Genomic DNA, 18,571 nt, shown 5'->3' with positions numbered 1-18,571 from the left:
CAGAGCAGCCCTGATTCTCCTCTTCTTGATTTGTTCGCTGGAGCTCCTGGCTCCTCATCTTCACCCAGTACCCCCATAGGAAGCCACTTTCTATGGGGGTACTCTTGCTAGCTTGCTGCCGAGCCCTGCTGCCTGCGTCCATAGACAAAGACAGCGGGGCAAGGCCTCACTTCTGTTCCCTCATCACAGAGTTTGGCTGACAGCAGCAGGAGCCAATGGCTCCCATTGGTACAAATCTGCCCTGTGAGGAGGGACAGAGCAGAGCCCTGCTCTCATGCACAGCGCTTCATCATGATGGGGCTCAGGTAAGTATAAGTGGGAGGACTGGGGGTATCCCAGCACAGAAGGTGTTTTACCTTAATGCATAGAATGCATAAATCTTAAGGCTTTAGAGCCACTTTAAGCTGGCTATACATGGATCAAAATTTGGCTGGTTCAGCAGGGGCCGGCCGAGATTCGATCCCTGTATGGGCAGGCTAAGAAAGAAAATTGTACCATCTATGGGCTGCTGGAATCCTAGGCCAGCCAATCAAAACGGCCGAAGATGTCAACCCAAAAGAAGACCGAGTGAGGTAGTTGTCACCCTAGGACAGAATATGCGTTACTGTCAGTATCATCAGCACCATGCGCTACAAATTAAGGTCCACTTATTTTTTAGGATTCCTCCCATGACAAACACCGCCGTAAGGTAAAAAAAATCCTGTGACAAAAAAGTTTGTAAATGTACTCACCTTACCATCTGTTTCCACTTTGCAGAGGATGACATCACCATCCTATTGGCAAGTTCCTGGGGAATACTGAATGTTCAAATTTTATGGGACAATGCTTCTAAACTGTGCTGGGCCATCATCTCATTACATGTTTGGGTACTCAGCATTTCCCGGAATCTTGCTGTAAGGAGTATTGCACCACCCTTTTTAGGCACAGTGAGTAGAAACTGGAGGTAGGGTAAGTATATTTACTAACTTTTTTCATCTTTTTCCCCTTTTCTTCATTGGGGATGTTTGAATTAATAAGTAGACTTTTTTAATGCAAGGTCCAATTTAAAATGCAAGCTGATTTATTATGAATTATATATATGTTTTTCTTTTCATGCTATTCGGAAGAACTGTCAATGAAGTGAAATTGTTATTTTATTAATACCTTTGTGTGAAGAGCAGTAATGTTTGGGACATGCTTACTTCTATACTACAGTTCAGTAACTTGTCAGTATGGATTGTATTTATAGCCAGAGACGGGACTTCATGTTTGATATTGTTTGAAAACTGTTGTCAGCAAGTTCTCTGACCATCAATATCCCATTTCCCGGAGGAAATACAGGAATGTAAGATTATTTATCTAAAGAGAAGTGGAGGGCCAAATGCACAATTGCAAACAATTTACATAACTTTAAGAGACTTCCACAAGACTTCCTCAAACATCACATGGTTACAAAACCACTATATTTGGAACTATAGCTTTTAACAAAATGAATAAAACAACCAAAAAACGTGCTGTCTAAACAGGGTTTTCATCTTAAATATGTAGAACAGACATTACTTTTTGTTCGTACAATGTACACCAGGGCGTAAAACTGACAAGCATTTGTACAGAGACAACACACACCAAAATAAAATTAGCAGAGTGCAAACTGCAGACCGACTTGAAGCAACATGCCTGTCTAAAGTGACCCTATTGGGTAAAACAAAATTATCCACAAAGCTGTCCCTGCAAAAGCAAAGAGTAAAAGATCACCTCTCTTGTTGCCGGTGGTGTATTTAGGTTTTGTGCTGCCCTAGGCAACAGAAACATCGCCTGCCCCCACGGACATTGACCAACACAACCCCCCCTCCCCCTCCCACGGAAAGCGCCTGACATTGACCAACAACACCCCTGCCCCCCACCCGGAAGAGCCTTCCACTAACCCCCCCAGTGATAGAGAGACACTCATGTTCAAAGCGCCGTACATGCCCGAGAACAAAAGTCAGTTTCTACATAGACCATCAAGTGGTCTCTCTCGGATCCTACTTGATTCCCAAAGTGCACGTGTCCATCCCTTCTTTCATCCCTTCTTCTGGGGGGAAGTGCTGCCCCCTTGATAAATACCACCCTAGGCAAGTGCGTTGTTTGCCTTGTGGTAAATACGCCCCTGCTTGTTGCCTGCGCTGCTGAACAAGTCTCATTTGCCCAGAAATCTTCCTCTGAAATCTGCTAGAAAGACTGACACTTCCAGGAGTGTCGATCTCCTATGTCACTGGTGCCCAACCTGTGGCCCCAGGGCTGCAAGTGGCCCTTTGGTATATGATGTGAGGCCCTTGGACCTCAGCAGTCTGGAATGGGAACATTGATTAGGGTAATAATATTGATTTCTACTAGCCTCATGTAACTTGTTCCCAGTTTCATATTGTCTTCTGCAGCATATTCCCAGCCAAAGATGTAGCAGGCCCACATTCTCTGACCCACATTTTCTCTGTTAGGTCTGCAGTTTCTGACAGTCCTTTTAATATTACATATATTGAACATTAAACCCTTTGCTGACAACAGTTGACAACCACTGTCATATGTTCTCTGCAGCACTTAGTGGCTCCTCCTGCTGACCTCCATGTCAGCACTGTGTCCTGTACTATCATAGGGGACAGTGGAAAGAACCACTAAGTATACCAGGGAACACAGAGGATCAACACTCCTGGTAGTGTAAGGATCTTAGATTTTTTTTTTATAATGAAACAGCATCTGGCAGCAGGAAAGGTGACTATTTACTATCAAAGAGATAGTTTGTATTTTATTTTATTTCAGGTACTTATATTGCGCTGTCAATTTACACAGCGATTTACATATATATTGTATATTCACATCAGTCCCTAACCCTCAAGGGGTGTACAATCTAAGGTCCCTAACTTACATTCATACATACACATACTAGGGTCAAATTAGACAGGAGCCAATTCACCTACCAGCTTATCTTTGGAGTGTGGGAGGAAACTGGTGTTCCCGGGGGAAACCCACACAGATACAGGGAGAACATACAAACTCCAGGCAGGTGGTGCCATGGTTGGGATTTGAACCAAAGACCCTAGCACTGCCAGTCAGAAGTACTAACCACTTAGCCATTTTATTTTACCTAAGAGGGTCATATTAAAGAGATCCTCTTGCCAGACCATATTTTAGGCATGTTATTTGCCTATAAAACCCTCCCTTAAATTGATATGCCCTGAGACTACTACTGGACACCACCATCTTAGATGTGGTGTCAGCATCCCCAGCAGACTCTGTGCAGTTTTTTTATGTGGAAGGGGGCTGGGAACACTTGACAGTTCTTCATTCATCAGCTGCCTGAACAACAAGAGTGAGGCAACTGTCATTCAGGCAGCTGGAAAAATGAGAGACAAGCAGGGGCTGCGATAGCTGCTGAAGGTATTATTCTGCCCTCTTCTCCCTCCAATAGCAGCCTAATGTGGGCAGAAAAGAGCAGTCAGATGGGGCTATTGTTGAGAACAGCCCCCTTTTTATCAGTACAGGCCTTCATTGGGGAGTAAAGGAAGACTGCCCTCCATTGTGTCCCCTTGTCATGTGACATAATACATGATCAGATTGGGGAAGAACCTGAGAAGTAGGCCTGAACTGTAAGTACACAGAGGGTGGAGGAAGCAACTCAGCCCCAGAGCTTCCCTCTCAGAGCCACCCTAACTCCTTCAAAGCCCTTCAGCTACCCTTCCTTCCTTAGAGTCACACAGGGCTCCTTAGTTAAATGCATCCCACACCACTATTTCATCGCACTGACAAAGGAGCATTCCTTTCTTCCACCGACACCACAGGCACAGGGGCATGTTTTCTTTTTAGTGACACCACCGATGCAGGGGCATTTGTTTCCTTCCAGTGACAACACCAAGGCAGGGAAACGTTTTCCTGACATTGATGCCGAGCCTCTCTTTCTTTTGTCAATAGAGGCCCCGTATTTTATTGCAGGACAGAATGTACACTGCTATTAAACTCATACATGACTTACTTTTTGGCACAGCAAACTACGTGCACTGCTATTAACCCTGTCTGTTACTCCACCCAGGGAGGGGACACAGTTAGCCATCTTTGCTCTGGACACTGCAGGATCTTGTCCTGGCACTGGTATGAACATATACCAAAACACATTACATCAGGTGCAAGAAACATACCAGGCACTGCTGTGACTGGTATATTTCCCATGCCAGGTTGACTTGATGTATTTATGTATATGTACTGTGAAAACATAGTTGCCTACATACAGAGCTACACATAATGAAAAGAAACAAGCCAAGTAAAAAAAACCCACATTCATACGAGTGCATACATTGCGTCAATTCCATTGACATACAGTGTAAGATTAATTCACTGACTCTTACCGTTGTTTTCTTTTGCAATATACTAGAAGGTTATCAAAGAGGAAGAAGATCCGCTCTTGGATATTCCCAGATGAAATCTTCTGAAGGACACCATGCATTAACATCTCACTGCACGTGTCCGTTATGCTAGATCCCTAACAAAGCAAACAAAAGTAAGAAAAATATCCATTAAAGCAAATATGTAAATGACCTTGTACAAGATAAAAAGAAATGTTTATAAATCAGTATCAAAAACCAGGGGGGAAATGAAGAAAAAAAAAAAGATTTACACGCTTTTCAATTTCTATGCATTTGCTGTTATCAATTTGCATGCACAAAAAGATCACTATGAACAATTTGAATAATAATAGTAACAAAAGATAATGAACATCGTAACAATGGCTAAAAGATAATAAAGCAAAAATACATTAGAGAAACAAGTTCAAAACTCATAATTTCAGTAAGGAAATAAACATTTATCTTTTGAAAGTTTAATGTGATAAATGACATCACCATGTATGATTGTTTCTACTGAAATTTTTTTTTAAATCTTGGAATTAATTGTCAGATATACTAACCTAAACCAACTGAAATATGTAAAAGATTTTCAGTAAATGGAGTGCATAATAGCTGAAAAGGGTGGTAACTGCATACATTAAAATAAGAGTGATGAAAGGCCTCAGTTTTTATCTGGTTTACAAAATGTAGTAAATGAATCAATAACCCCAATAAAAAAAGTGTTCTGTATAAGGTGGAAATAGAAGTTAATGATGTAATCCAATGAGCTGCATGTCCACTATTCTATCCCATATTCCAGCTTGATCCTGCAGCTCCTGTATCCCTGTGTGAGTGAGCGGCTGCTGCAGGGGAGAGGAAGGAGCACTTAACAGCAGCTGGGAAATTCTTGGAGTTGTGATGTCACCTATCCCATAGCCTGCTGGAGCTCCCTCACAAGGGATCATGTGACCAGACTAGCATTAAAAATAGGTACCAGTTTTTAGGTATAGTTAGGGTTAAGCAGGAATCCCACTTAAAACATTGGCTGTATTTTTTAAATGCAAGCAGTGTATTAATTTTGAGCTTGAGCAGTGTTTCTCAACCATTTTTCAGTCTTTATGCTTCTCGAGGCACCCCATTCTAAAATGTAAAAAAACTTAACAAACAGTTTTACATTCAGAATTCACACATGTAGCACACCCAACGTTACAGGTGATATATTCTTCCAAAGAAAAGAAACCTTTGCACACACCTGGGCACCCTGGTTGAAAAAGGCTAAGCTAGAGTGTTGGTTTAAACCAGGGGTCCTCAAACTTTTTAAACAGGGGGCCAGTCCACTGTCCCTCAGACCGTTAGAGGGCCGGACTATAGTTTAAAAAAAAAAACAATGAACAAATGCGGACACAGTACAGGAGATGACCAGAGACTGCGGACATACAGTTGTGGCCAAAATTATTCAACCCCCACTGAAATTGAGTGTTTTGGCCAGTTTGACATTGCTTTTGATCATTCAGTCATCTTGCTTACATTTACATTAAAGAGGCACTTGTAGGTCAGACAAATATAACATAACAGTTATAATGAAATAACCACAAATGTCTTTTCTGTGCTCACAGCATTATCAGTTTTATTCAACCCCCAAGTGACATTCAATCTTAGTACTTAGTACAGCATCCTTTTACAGTTATAACAGCTTTTAAACGTGAAGCATAGCTTGACACAAGTGTCTTGCAGCGATCTACGGGTATCTTCGCCCATTCTTCATGGGCAAAGGCCTCCAGTTCAGTCACATTCTTAGGCTTGCGCACTGCAACTGCTTTCTTTAAGTCCCACCAGAGGTTCTCAATCGGATTTAAGTCTGGTGACTGCGATGGCCACTCCAAAATGTTCCAGCCTTTCCTCTGCAACCATGCTCTAGTGGACTTGGAGGTATGCTTGGGATCATTGTCCTGTTGAAAGGTCCAACGTCTCCCAAGCCTCAGGTGTGTGACGGACTGCATCACGTTTCCATCCAATATCTCCTGGTACTGAAGAGAATTCATGGTACCTTGCACACGCTGAAGCTTCCCTGTACCTGCAGAAGCAAAACAGCCCCAAAGCATGATTGACCCTCCACCATGCTTCACAGTAGGCAAGGTGTTCTTTTCATCATAGGCCTTGTTCTTCCTCCTCCAAACATAGCGTTGATCCATGGGCCCAAACAGTTCTAATTTTGTTTCATCAGTCCACAGAACACTATCCCACAACTTTTGTGGTTTGTCCACATGGCTTTTGGCATACTGCAGTCGACTCTTCTTATTCTTTGGAGACAGCAAGGGGGTACGCCTGGGAGTTCTGGCACGGAGGCCTTCATTACGCAGTGTGCGTCTTATTGTCTGGGCTGAAACTTCTGTACCCACATCTGACAAATCTTTTCTCAGTTCCTCAGCAGTCACACGGGGACTTCTCTCCACTCTACGCTTCAGGTAGCGCACAGCAGTCGAAGTCAGCATCTTCTTTCTGCCACGACCAGGTAGCGTTTCAACAGTGCCCTTTGCCTTGAATTTGCGAATGATGCTTCCTAAGGTGTCTCTTGGTATGTTTAACATCTTTGCAATCTTCTTATAGCCATTGCCCTTCCTGTGAAGAGAAATCACCTCTTCTCTTGTCTTCCTGGACCATTCTCTTGCCTTCACCATGTTTGTAACCACACCAGTAAATGTCTAGAAGGAGCTGAGTATCACAGTCATTTTAAAGCTGCCTAATTGGTGCTTATTATGCTTGATTGCTGCTCGGTGACATCCACAGGTGTTTTCAATACCTGATGGAAAGCACCTGTATGAACCTCTGTTCTTCAGAGTGGTAGTCTTTAAGGGGTTGAATAATTGTGGCAATGAAGAAACCACATAAGAACCATTTACTACTGTATTACATAAACAATTGATGTCATTTTAGTTGCATTTGGGTAGTTACAACGTCCTTGTAGGATTTGATTCTGAATACAATTCCAAATGTACACTATAGTCCCTAAACCCCTTTACAGCATTGGGGGTTGAATAATTTTGGCCACAACTGTACAACGGCGGCGGGAATACTGGGCCAGCCGCTCCATAAGACGCACAGAAATTTCCCCCCAAGTGTGTCTTATGGAGCGAAATAGTGCCCCATCATTGGTGTCAGTGGGAGGAATAGTGCCCCATCATTGCTGTCAGTGGGAAGAATCATGCCCCATCATTAGTGTCAGTGGGAGGAATAGTGCCTCATCATTGGTGCCAGTGGGAAGAAACGTGCCCCATCATTGGTGTCAGTGGGAGGAATAGTGCCCCATCATTGGTGTCAGTGGGAGGAATAGTGCCCCATCATTGGTGTCAGTGGGAAGAATAGTGCCCCATCATTGGTGTCAGTGGGGGGAGGAATAGTGCCCCATCATTAGTGTCAGTGGGGGGAGGAATAGTGCCCCATTGTTGGTTTCAGTGGGGGGTGGAATAGTGCCCCATCATTGGTGTCAGTGTGGGGGGGGGGAATAGTGCCCCGTCATTGGTGTCAGTGGGGGAAGGGGATAGTGTCCCAACATTGGTGTCAGTGGGAGGAATAGTGTCCCATCATTGGTGTCAGTGGGAGGAATAGTGCCCCATCATTAGTGTCAGTGGGGGGAGGAATAGTGCCCCATTGTTGGTTTCAGTGGGGGGTGGAATAGTGCCCCATCATTGGTGTCAGTGTGGGGGGGGGGAATAGTGCCCCGTCATTGGTGTCAGTGGGGGAAGGGGATAGTGTCCCAACATTGGTGTCAGTGGGAGGAATAGTGTCCCATCATTGGTGTCAGTGGGAGGAATAGTGTCCCATCATTGGTGTCAGTGGGAAGAATAGTGCCCCATCTTTGGTGTCAGTGGGAGGAATAGTGTCCCATCATTGGTGTCAGTGGAAGGAATAGTGTCCCATCATTGGTGTCAGTGGGAAGAATAGTGCCCCATCTTTGGTGTCAGTGGGAGGAATAGTGCCCCATCTTTGGTGTCAGTGGGAGGAATAGTGTCCCATCATTGGTGTCAGTGGGAAGAATAGTGCCCCATCTTTGGGGTCAGTGGGAGGAATAGTACGTCATTGGTGTCAGTGGGGGGGAATAGTGCCCCGTCATTGGTGTCAGTGGAGGGGGATAGTGTCCCAACATTGGTGTCAGTGGGAGGAATAGTACCCCATCATTAGTGTCAGTGGGGGGTGGAATAGTGCCCCATCGTTGGTGTCAGTGGGGGGTGGAATAGTGCCCCATCGTTGGTATCAGTGGGAGGAATAGTGCCCCATCGTTGGTATCAGTGGGAGGAATAGTGCCCCATCGTTGGTATCAGTGGGAGGAATAGTGCCCCATCATTGGTATCAGTGGGATGAATAGTGCTCCATCACTGGTGTCAGTGGGAGGAATAGTGCCCCATCACTGATGTCAGTGGGGTGCATAGTGCCCCATCGTTGGTATCAGTGGGAGGAATAGTGCCCCATCACTGGTGTCAGTGGGAGGAATAGTGCCCCATCACTGGTGTCAGTGGGAGGAATAGTGCCCCATCACTGGTGTCAGTGGGAGGAATAGTGCCCCATCACTGGTGTCAGTGGGAGGAATAGTGCCCCATCACTGGTGTCAGTGGGAGGAATAGTGCCCCATCACTGGTGTCAGTGGGAGGAATAGTGCCCCATCGTTGGTGTCAGTGGGAGGAATAGTGCCCCATCGTTGGTGTCAGTGGGAGGAATAGTGCCCCATCGTTGGTGTCAGTGGGAGGAATAGTGCCCCATCGTTGGTGTCAGTGGGAGGAATAGTGCCCCATCGTTGGTGTCAGTGGGAGGAATAGTGCCCCATCGTTGGTGTCAGTGGGAGGAATAGTGCCCCATCGTTGGTGTCAGTGGGAGGAATAGTGCCCCATCGTTGGTGTCAGTGGGAGGAATAGTGCCCCATCGTTGGTGTCAGTGGGAGGAATAGTGCCCCATCGTTGGTGTCAGTGGGAGGAATAGTGCCCCATCGTTGGTGTCAGTGGGAGGAATAGTGCCCCATCGTTGGTGTCAGTGGGAGGAATAGTGCCCCATCGTTGGTGTCAGTGGGAGGAATAGTGCCCCATCGTTGGTGTCAGTGGGAGGAATAGTGCCCCATCGTTGGTGTCAGTGGGAGGAATAGTGCCCCATCGTTGGTGTCAGTGGGAGGAATAGTGCCCCATCGTTGGAGTCAGTGGGAGGAATAGTGCCCCATCATTGGTGTCAGTGGGAGGAATAGTGCCCCATCATTGGTGTCAGTGGGGGGCGTAGTGCCCCATCATTGGTGTCAGTGGGGGGAGTAGTGCCCCATCATTGGTGTCAGTGGGGGGAGTAGTGCTCCATCACTGGTGTCAGTGGGGGGAGTAGTGCCCCATCACTGGTGTCAGTGGGAGGAGTAGTGCTCCATCACTGGTGTCAGTGGGAGGAGTAGTGCCCCATCATTGGTGTCAGTGGGAGGAGTAGTGCCCCATCATTGGTGTCAGTGGGAGGAGTAGTGCCCCATCATTGGTGTCAGTGGGAGGAGTAGTGCCCCATCATTGGTGTCAGTGGGAGGAGTAGTGCCCCATCATTGGTGTCAGTGGGAGGAGTAGTGCCCCATCATTGGTGTCAGTGGGGGAAGGGGATAGTGTCCCAACATTGGTGTCAGTGGGAGGAATAGTGTCCCATCGTTGGTGTCAGTGGGAGGAATAGTGCCCCATCGTTGGTGTCAGTGGGAGGAATAGTGCCCCATCGTTGGTGTCAGTGGGAGGAATAGTGCCCCATCGTTGGTGTCAGTGGGAGGAATAGTGCCCCATCGTTGGTGTCAGTGGGAGGAATAGTGCCCCATCGTTGGTGTCAGTGGGAGGAATAGTGCCCCATCGTTGGTGTCAGTGGGAGGAATAGTGCCCCATCGTTGGTGTCAGTGGGAGGAATAGTGCCCCATCGTTGGTGTCAGTGGGAGGAATAGTGCCCCATCGTTGGTGTCAGTGGGAGGAATAGTGCCCCATCGTTGGTGTCAGTGGGAGGAATAGTGCCCCATCGTTGGTGTCAGTGGGAGGAATAGTGCCCCATCGTTGGTGTCAGTGGGAGGAATAGTGCCCCATCGTTGGTGTCAGTGGGAGGAATAGTGCCCCATCGTTGGTGTCAGTGGGAGGAATAGTGCCCCATCGTTGGTGTCAGTGGGAGGAATAGTGCCCCATCGTTGGTGTCAGTGGGAGGAATAGTGCCCCATCGTTGGTGTCAGTGGGAGGAATAGTGCCCCATCGTTGGTATCAGTGGGAGGAATAGTGCCCCATCGTTGGTGTCAGTGGGAGGAATAGTGCCCCATCGTTGGTGTCAGTGGGAGGAATAGTGCCCCATCGTTGGAGTCAGTGGGAGGAATAGTGCCCCATCATTGGTGTCAGTGGGAGGAATAGTGCCCCATCATTGGTGTCAGTGGGGGGCGTAGTGCCCCATCATTGGTGTCAGTGGGGGGAGTAGTGCCCCATCATTGGTGTCAGTGGGGGGAGTAGTGCTCCATCACTGGTGTCAGTGGGGGGAGTAGTGCCCCATCACTGGTGTCAGTGGGAGGAGTAGTGCTCCATCACTGGTGTCAGTGGGAGGAGTAGTGCCCCATCATTGGTGTCAGTGGGAGGAGTAGTGCCCCATCATTGGTGTCAGTGGGAGGAGTAGTGCCCCATCATTGGTGTCAGTGGGAGGAGTAGTGCCCCATCATTGGTGTCAGTGGGAGGAGTAGTGCCCCATCATTGGTGTCAGTGGGGGAAGGGGATAGTGTCCCAACATTGGTGTCAGTGGGAAGAATAGTGTCCCATCATTGGTGTCAGTGGGAGGAATAGTGTCCCATCATTGGTGTCAGTGGGAAGAATAGTGCCCCATCTTTGGTGTCAGTGGGAGGAATAGTGTCCCATCATTGGTGTCAGTGGAAGGAATAGTGTCCCATCATTGGTGTCAGTGGGAAGAATAGTGCCCCATCTTTGGTGTCAGTGGGAGGAATAGTGCCCCATCTTTGGTGTCAGTGGGAGGAATAGTGTCCCATCATTGGTGTCAGTGGGAAGAATAGTGCCCCATCTTTGGGGTCAGTGGGAGGAATAGTACGTCATTGGTGTCAGTGGGGGGGAATAGTGCCCCGTCATTGGTGTCAGTGGAGGGGGATAGTGTCCCAACATTGGTGTCAGTGGGAGGAATAGTACCCCATCATTAGTGTCAGTGGGGGGTGGAATAGTGCCCCATCGTTGGTGTCAGTGGGGGGTAGAATAGTGCCCCATCGTTGGTGTCAGTGGGGGGTGGAATAGTGCCCCATCGTTGGTGTCAGTGGGGGGTGGAATAGTGCCCCATCGTTGGTGTCAGTGGGGGGTGGAATAGTGCCCCATCGTTGGTGTCAGTGGGGGGTGGAATAGTGCCCCATCATTGTTGTCAGTGGGAGGAATAATGCCCCATCATTAGTATCAGTGACACCAATGATGGGGCACTATTCCACCCACTGACACCAATGACACTTAACTTGCTGACCCCTGCTCCAGCATGGTGCTGCTGCAGCCAGCATACTTGGTTGCAGCAGCACCATCAGCACAGCACACTTACCTGTCAGCTGTCCTTCTTCACTCCGGCCTCTCCCTCACTCGATGTTCACGGGGCCGCTCGACTTTGCCTCCTCACAGGTGATTAGCCACCTATGTGCCTTTCCTGAGCTACAGTTCTGGCGCCCAATCACCGGTGAGGAGGCGAAGCCGAGCGGCAGGAGTGAGGGAGTGGCCGGAGTGAATGAAGGAGCAGCACTTCCTGGACTGGATCGTCATGGGACTGGGACTGGAGCCAGGTAAGGTACAGCAGCCCCCCGCGGGCCGTAGTTTGAGGACCCCAGGTTTAAACAATCAAAGCTTCAGTTGTGAATTTAATGCTTCACATTACCTGTAGCTGCAGATGTCAGTGATGGCTTGTTTTAAAGCGGTATTAACCAAAAACAAAATTGTAATATAGCGCATCCTAAAAATCCTTAGATGTGGTGGACGGCTTTTTTTAGGCTTTTCCCTTCTGTTTTCACCTGGTGATCTGGACAGTAGCACACCTCCTGTATTAGAGTGCCTACACTCTGGATGAAGAAGCACAGGGGGCACAGCAGACAACAGCATTGTTAATCTGGGAGGAGGGGAGTGTTATATGGACTAGCAGATTTAGTTTCACTAACAAATTGAAGCAAAACTCCCAGTACAGTTACACAAGCAGTTACAGTAACAGGTTTTTTTTTTTATTTTGGGCTAAAGGTTTTACATGAATAAATAAAAGCTGATCATTGTAAGCTTGTTCTGTTGAAAAGCAACAGACAAACTGGCAAGATCAACAGGTGAAAATTAAGGAAGCAAAGCCTAAAAAAGAAAACAAATACAGCCATCATCTAAGAATTGGTAAGCTGCAATATACTGTAATAAATGTTTGCTTTTGGGTTTAGTACCACTTTAAAGCTCATTTACTGCTTGCTATGAATTAGAGAATACTAGTTTGTCCATACCTGACTACAAGTTTATTTTAAAGAGACTTTTATTGCAGCAGTAGATATTTATATTTACAGTATATCACAGAAGTCACCTCAGTGTTTATGAATACACAACAGCAGTGAGTAATACTCTGTTAGTCTAGGTTCGCACCTGTGTGGCCCACCATCCATTTGAATGGGCACCGCGCCCTGGGAAAGGCAGGAAAGAAGTCCCTGCACTTTTTTTGAAATGGCATGCAGATAGCATGCTGGTATTTGTGCGGGTCCCGCAGTGGCACTACCTGCACAGAACCTATCCTTAGATTTCGGAAATATATCCCATGTATAGAAACACTCACAGTTTGCACAAAAGCTTGCCCAGTATGTGTGAAAAAGCCCCCTCATGATACAGAAGGACCCTACAGATGAACCCCCAGACTGTAGTAAATAACATAGAATAGCAGAGCAATATACCTCTTAAACATTGTAAGTATTCACCTTTCCTAAATTAACTGGAAGCCCACTGATGAGATCTTTGATAAAACCTACTATACTTCTAACATAACAGTTCCTATTTACCAGCACTAAAACCGTACCTCCACCCTGTTTATAATTTTGGCAGGACAGCCCTAAGTTTCAGCTCCTGAAATGGGAGAAGCTTGAAAAAAGTACCACTGATACATTGTAATTTGGGAGAGGGTGTCATAGACATAGGCCCTCATTTGTATGTTTTAAATCTGGTTTAAAATAAATGATATTCAAGTATGTATTTGTATAACTAAAAAAACACCTTCTATTGTGCTGAGCCTCCTTTCCAAACTCCTTTTTGGGCTGCTGTGGTCCTACTTCGTATTAGGATGCAAACATTTGTTCTCCATGGTCCCACTGTACTTCGGAATGAAGCTACCCTCTCCTGAGAGATGGTCTAGGGACTATGGACTATTAGAGTAGTGCACATGACCAAAACTAACTTACAATGCTTGTTCCAAACAAAAGAAAGAGGGAAAAGGTTTTGTTCAGAAGCTTACTGAGGACATGACAGAAAACAGTGAAAAATAGATTATAGGGCCATTAAGTAGTGGATATGTATGGATTATTTTTTGGAGAAAAGGGATATTGTTTAGTGCCCCTTTAATTTGTTCTAGGCTGTTTTCAATTCTTGATTCTGGAAAAACATCATCAAGGAACAAGGTTATGGGCAGGGCACTGAATGAATGGGAGAGCGTGCCTACTGTCTTAAAGGAAAGAAATCATGAAATGTCTGGTGTTGTAGATCATCTAGTAAGGGGGGTTATGTTGCAACAGATGATCATTTATCGACAGATGTCCATACTAATAAAAAAGCCACATTATATTGTTTGCAATGTGGATGTAAGCCATGCTTTGATCTTCACTAATTCTAAAAATAACTATCTATTGCAAAGCCATGCCTCCCTGTTAAATGTTTCCTTCTGTTAGCAAATCTCTTTGTTTCCTTGCTCTTATTTCTGAAGATCAGCCCAATTCCAGATGTTTACTCAATGAACCCAAATGTGTCACACAGCAAAGATTTCAATGGTGTATCTCATTTGTGCCAATACAGAGATGTTTTTGTGTATGTTTTGTTAAGCCAAACTTATGAAAATACACATCATGTGTTATTGGTCAAAGGATGCACCTTCAAAATATCATTTTTTGACTTTTTTTTTCGTTGGTCATGCGCTATAGTCTTTGGGTACATAACAATACAAATAAACTGATTGCCTTTCTTTGCTGAACAAAATTATTTTCTGAGTTTAAAAAGTTATCAATGCCAAATGTCATCCTTTTCTCTGTTTTGGAGTGAGGTAGGGTTGAAACCTTTATATTTTTTTATTGCCACTGTGCCACTTTCCCTTATTTCCCACCACTATCACCAGTACACACAAAAGCAACCTCTTCAAAAGGAGCAAAGACAGCAATGTTGGGTGCTGCTTGTAAGGTTATAAGGCTACATTCACACCATTGAGAACCACAGAGAGCCACGAGAAACTCCGGCCGCTGCAACCTGTCATAGTTGATGGGGCCGGCAGCCGAACCTAGCTGCTCAGAGCCACAGCAGGAATCAGAAGATTCTCGCCAGTTTGAATGTAGCCTAATAGTGGTAATTCCCAAATCATCTCCAGTCTCATGCCAGGAGTAGAGGATGGTGCAATACCTGCCTGAAGGTCATCAATGCTGAGCTCAGGATAGGAGGTGGGACTCCTTTGCTGTCCCGAATACTTAGTTTCAGTAAAGTTTTTTCTAAGTAACTATTTTCTTTTGAGATGAAATTGTTTAATAAACATATACTCCTTTTTTCTGTTCATGTTTGTACACATTGTTATAAAAGTTTAACCCTTTTTTCTTTTCTTTTTTCTTCTCCCCTTGGTTGTTTCTAAGTCTGGGTTCACACGATTCCATTTTGTGCCCGGTTTGTGTGGGCATATTGGATTGTAAGCTCCCTGAGCACAGAGACTGATGTAAATATTACTGACACCCTGAAAAGCACTGCAGTATTGGTCCACATTAGATTAGACTGACACAATAAACACAAAACTATTGCATTCCATGCTATGCTCTCTGAGAGAACCTAACCTTTCTCAGCGTTTTCACCCTAGAGGAACTCCTGAAATTTTCAGGAAACCCCTGCGAAGGATAGTCTATTAGGGTCATAGGGAAATTGCCCCTTACATTGGTGGTCAGTGTGAAGAATACAGTAGTGGTTGGAATGCCAGCTTAAGGAGCTCCTAGCAACCTCTGGAGGATCCCAAAGGTTGCACAGTGCCCAGGTTAAAAATAGCTGTCCTTAACAGTACATGCTTTCAACAATTTTCAGTGCAAAAGGTGTCATTTGTTTAACAAAATAACAAAAAATAAAGAATATCTAAACCCAAGAATAAAAAAATATATACTGAAGATCACCAGTCCTTATACAGGTGAAACTCGAAAAATTAGAATATCGTGCAAAAGTTCATTTATTTCAGTAATGCAACTTAAAAGGTGAAACTAATATATGAGATAGACTCATTACATGCAAAGCAAGATAGTTCAAGCCGTGATTTGTCATAATTGTGATGATTATGGCTTACAGCTCATGAAAACCCCAAATCCACAATCTCAGAAAATTAGAATATTACATGCAATCAATAAAACAAGGATTGTACATAGAACAATATTGGACCTCTGAAAATTATAAGCATGCATATGTATTCAGTTTGGGCCCCTTTTGCAGCAATTACTGCCTCAATGCGGCGTGGCATTGAAGCTATCAGCCTGTGGCACTGCTGAGGTGTTATGGAAGACCAGGATGCTTCAATAGCGGCCTTCAGCTCTTCTGCATTGTTCGGTCTCATGTCTCTCATCTTTCTCTTGGCAATGCCCCATAGATTCTCTATGGGGTTCAGGTCAAGCGAGTTTGCAGGCCAACCAAGCACAGTAATCCCACTGTCATTGAACCAGGTTTTGGTGCTTTTGACAGTGTGGGCAGCTGCCAAGTCCTGCTGGAAAATGCAGTCAGCATCCCCATAAAGCTCGTCTGCAGAAGGAAGCATGAAGTGCTCCAAAATCTCCTGGTAGACGGCTGCGTTGACCCTGGACTTAATGAAGCACAGTGGACCAACAGCAGCAGATAACATGGCTCCCCAAATCAACACGGACTGTGGAAACTTCACACTGGACTTCAAGCATTTTGCAGTGTGTGCCTCTCCATTCTTCCTCCAAACTCTGGGTCCTTGGTTTCCAAATGAGATGCAAAAGTTGCTCTCATCAGAAAAGAGGACTTTGGACCACTGAGCAACAGACCAGGTCTGTTTTTCTTTAGCCCAGGTAAGACACTTCTAACGTTGTTTGTTGTTCAGGAGCAGCTTGACAAGAGGAATACGACATTTGAAACCCATATCCAGGATCTGTCAGTGTGTGGTGGCTCTTGATGCACTGACTTCAGCCTCAGTCCACTCCTTGTGAAAGTCCCCAACACTTTTGAATGGCCTTTTCCTGACAATCCTCTTCAGGCTGTGGTCATCCCTGCTGCTTGTGCATCTTTTTCTTCCACACTTTTTCCTTCCACATAACTTTCTGATACAGCACTTTGGGAACATCCAACTTCTTTTGCAATTACTTTTGAGGCTTTCTGTCAAGGTCCTACCTTTTCCCTGAGGTTATGTTACTCCATGTGCTGGCATCCATCTTGGATTCTGCTGTGCATTATGGGAATCCTTTTATGCCTTCAGGTTTCTGTGGTCCATCCCCCAGAGGGGTGTGGCTGATGACATATAAGCCTGTGGCCCGCACATGCTCTTTGCACTTGTGTCTTGTGTCTTTGTGTTGCTATTACTCTGTTCTGACTCTCGTGACTCTCCTGGTATCTGATTCGGCTTGTGACTTGACTATTCTTTGTATTCTCCTTTGATCTGACCCTCTGTTGCTGAACCCGGCTCGTGACCTGTGATTCTCGTCTGCTGTACTGTACTGTTTTGTCCTGTTGTTGTTGACCCTGGCTTGTCTGACTACTCTTTTGTCTCTTCCACCAGCTACACGCCATTGGCGGCGGCCATTACCGCAGCTGAGGTGTCTCGGGGGCCGCGACCTGGTTCCTGGCTGCGTCAAGTCCATCCCCACCATCAGGGGCCCTGGTGAAGGGCAGCCTGGGACTTAGACTCCGCGCCCTGAGGGACTTCGGTCTGTGGGTGGTGGTTGTCGTCAGCCAGTGCGTTACATTGTTAGGCCTGCCTGTCCGTTCCTCAGCTCCTGCCCTGACACTTTCCCTCCTTATGGAGAGTGTCAATTATGGTTTTCTGCACAACTGTCAGGTCAGCAGTCTTTCCCATGATTGTGATTCCTACTGAACCAGACTGAGAGACCATTTAAAGGCTCAGGAACCCTTTGCAGGTGTTATGGCTTAATTAGTTGATTAGAGTGGGACACTTTGAGCCTAGAATATTGCACCTTTTCACATAATTCTAATTTTCTGAGATTGTGGATTTGGGGTTTTCATGAGCTGTAAGCCATAATCATCACAATTATGACAAATCACAGCTTGAACTATCTTGCTTTGCATGTAATTAGTCTACCTCATATATTAGTTTCACCTTTTAAGTTGCATTACCGAAATAAATGAACTTTTGCACGATATTCTAATTTTTCGAGTTTCACCTGTATATGGTGAGTGGCATTAGTTTTTCCTTTTCAAGCTAAGAACATTTTCAGCAAGTACAGAAAATATCTGCCATGCCATGTCTTCGTCCTGTGAAATGAACTGAAAGAAAAAAACATTCTTATCTGCCTTACAAGCTGTTTTCTATAAACTACCAATTCTCCTCCCACATGTAATAAAGATAAATAGAGTTAGACATGGTGTAGAAATTTCTCTGCGTGTCTGTGGCGGGGAAGGGGGAGGCAGTCCTCCTGGCTCCTAGCTTTGGTTCTTCAGGCTGAAATGCATTCATGATGATCCAATAGAGACCCACTCCCTCCTCCCCTCTCTCATCCTTTGCGATTGTTTACACTGAATGTAATACAAACTCCGCATGGGAGAGATAATCCTGCCATTCATCTGACTCTCCCCCCTTCAGAGATTGCTTTACATTCAGGGTAAACAATTCACAGTCTTTTCTCAGAGGCAGGGAGTAGGTCCCTTTCCGACCATCTTGAATACAGTTTGGCCTGAAGACCAAAAGCTTTTAACCTCCACCATGGCAGAAGTTCAAAACCAGGAAGACCACCGGGCTCCCTGCAGAGAAGGCTTCAACATGAAACAGCAGTCTGCACATTGTCAAGCATACTCCATTGCAGGTAAGTGATGTGG

The 18,571-nt window shown here is 45.6% G+C and overlaps 1 protein-coding gene across 1 annotated transcript in view; it reads right to left on the bottom strand.

The window, feature by feature from the left end:
• Nucleotides 1–18,571, bottom strand: part of PREX2 (phosphatidylinositol-3,4,5-trisphosphate dependent Rac exchange factor 2) — a 369,719-nt gene that overhangs the window by 253,373 nt on the left and 97,775 nt on the right. The window contains exon 7 of the mRNA XM_089654281.1: nt 4,356–4,489. Within this exon, the coding sequence (XP_089510407.1) occupies nt 4,356–4,489 (134 nt within the window). The remainder of the gene's footprint in view (nt 1–4,355; nt 4,490–18,571) is intronic.

Source organism: Staurois parvus, unplaced genomic scaffold, assembly GCF_062004578.1.
Source record: "Staurois parvus isolate SC_StPar_1 unplaced genomic scaffold, SC_StPar_1.0 ptg000748l, whole genome shotgun sequence".
Taxonomy (NCBI): Eukaryota; Metazoa; Chordata; class Amphibia; order Anura; family Ranidae; genus Staurois; species Staurois parvus.
Note: the sequence above shows the minus strand (reverse complement) of the source record. Positions and strands in the feature narration are given on the sequence as shown.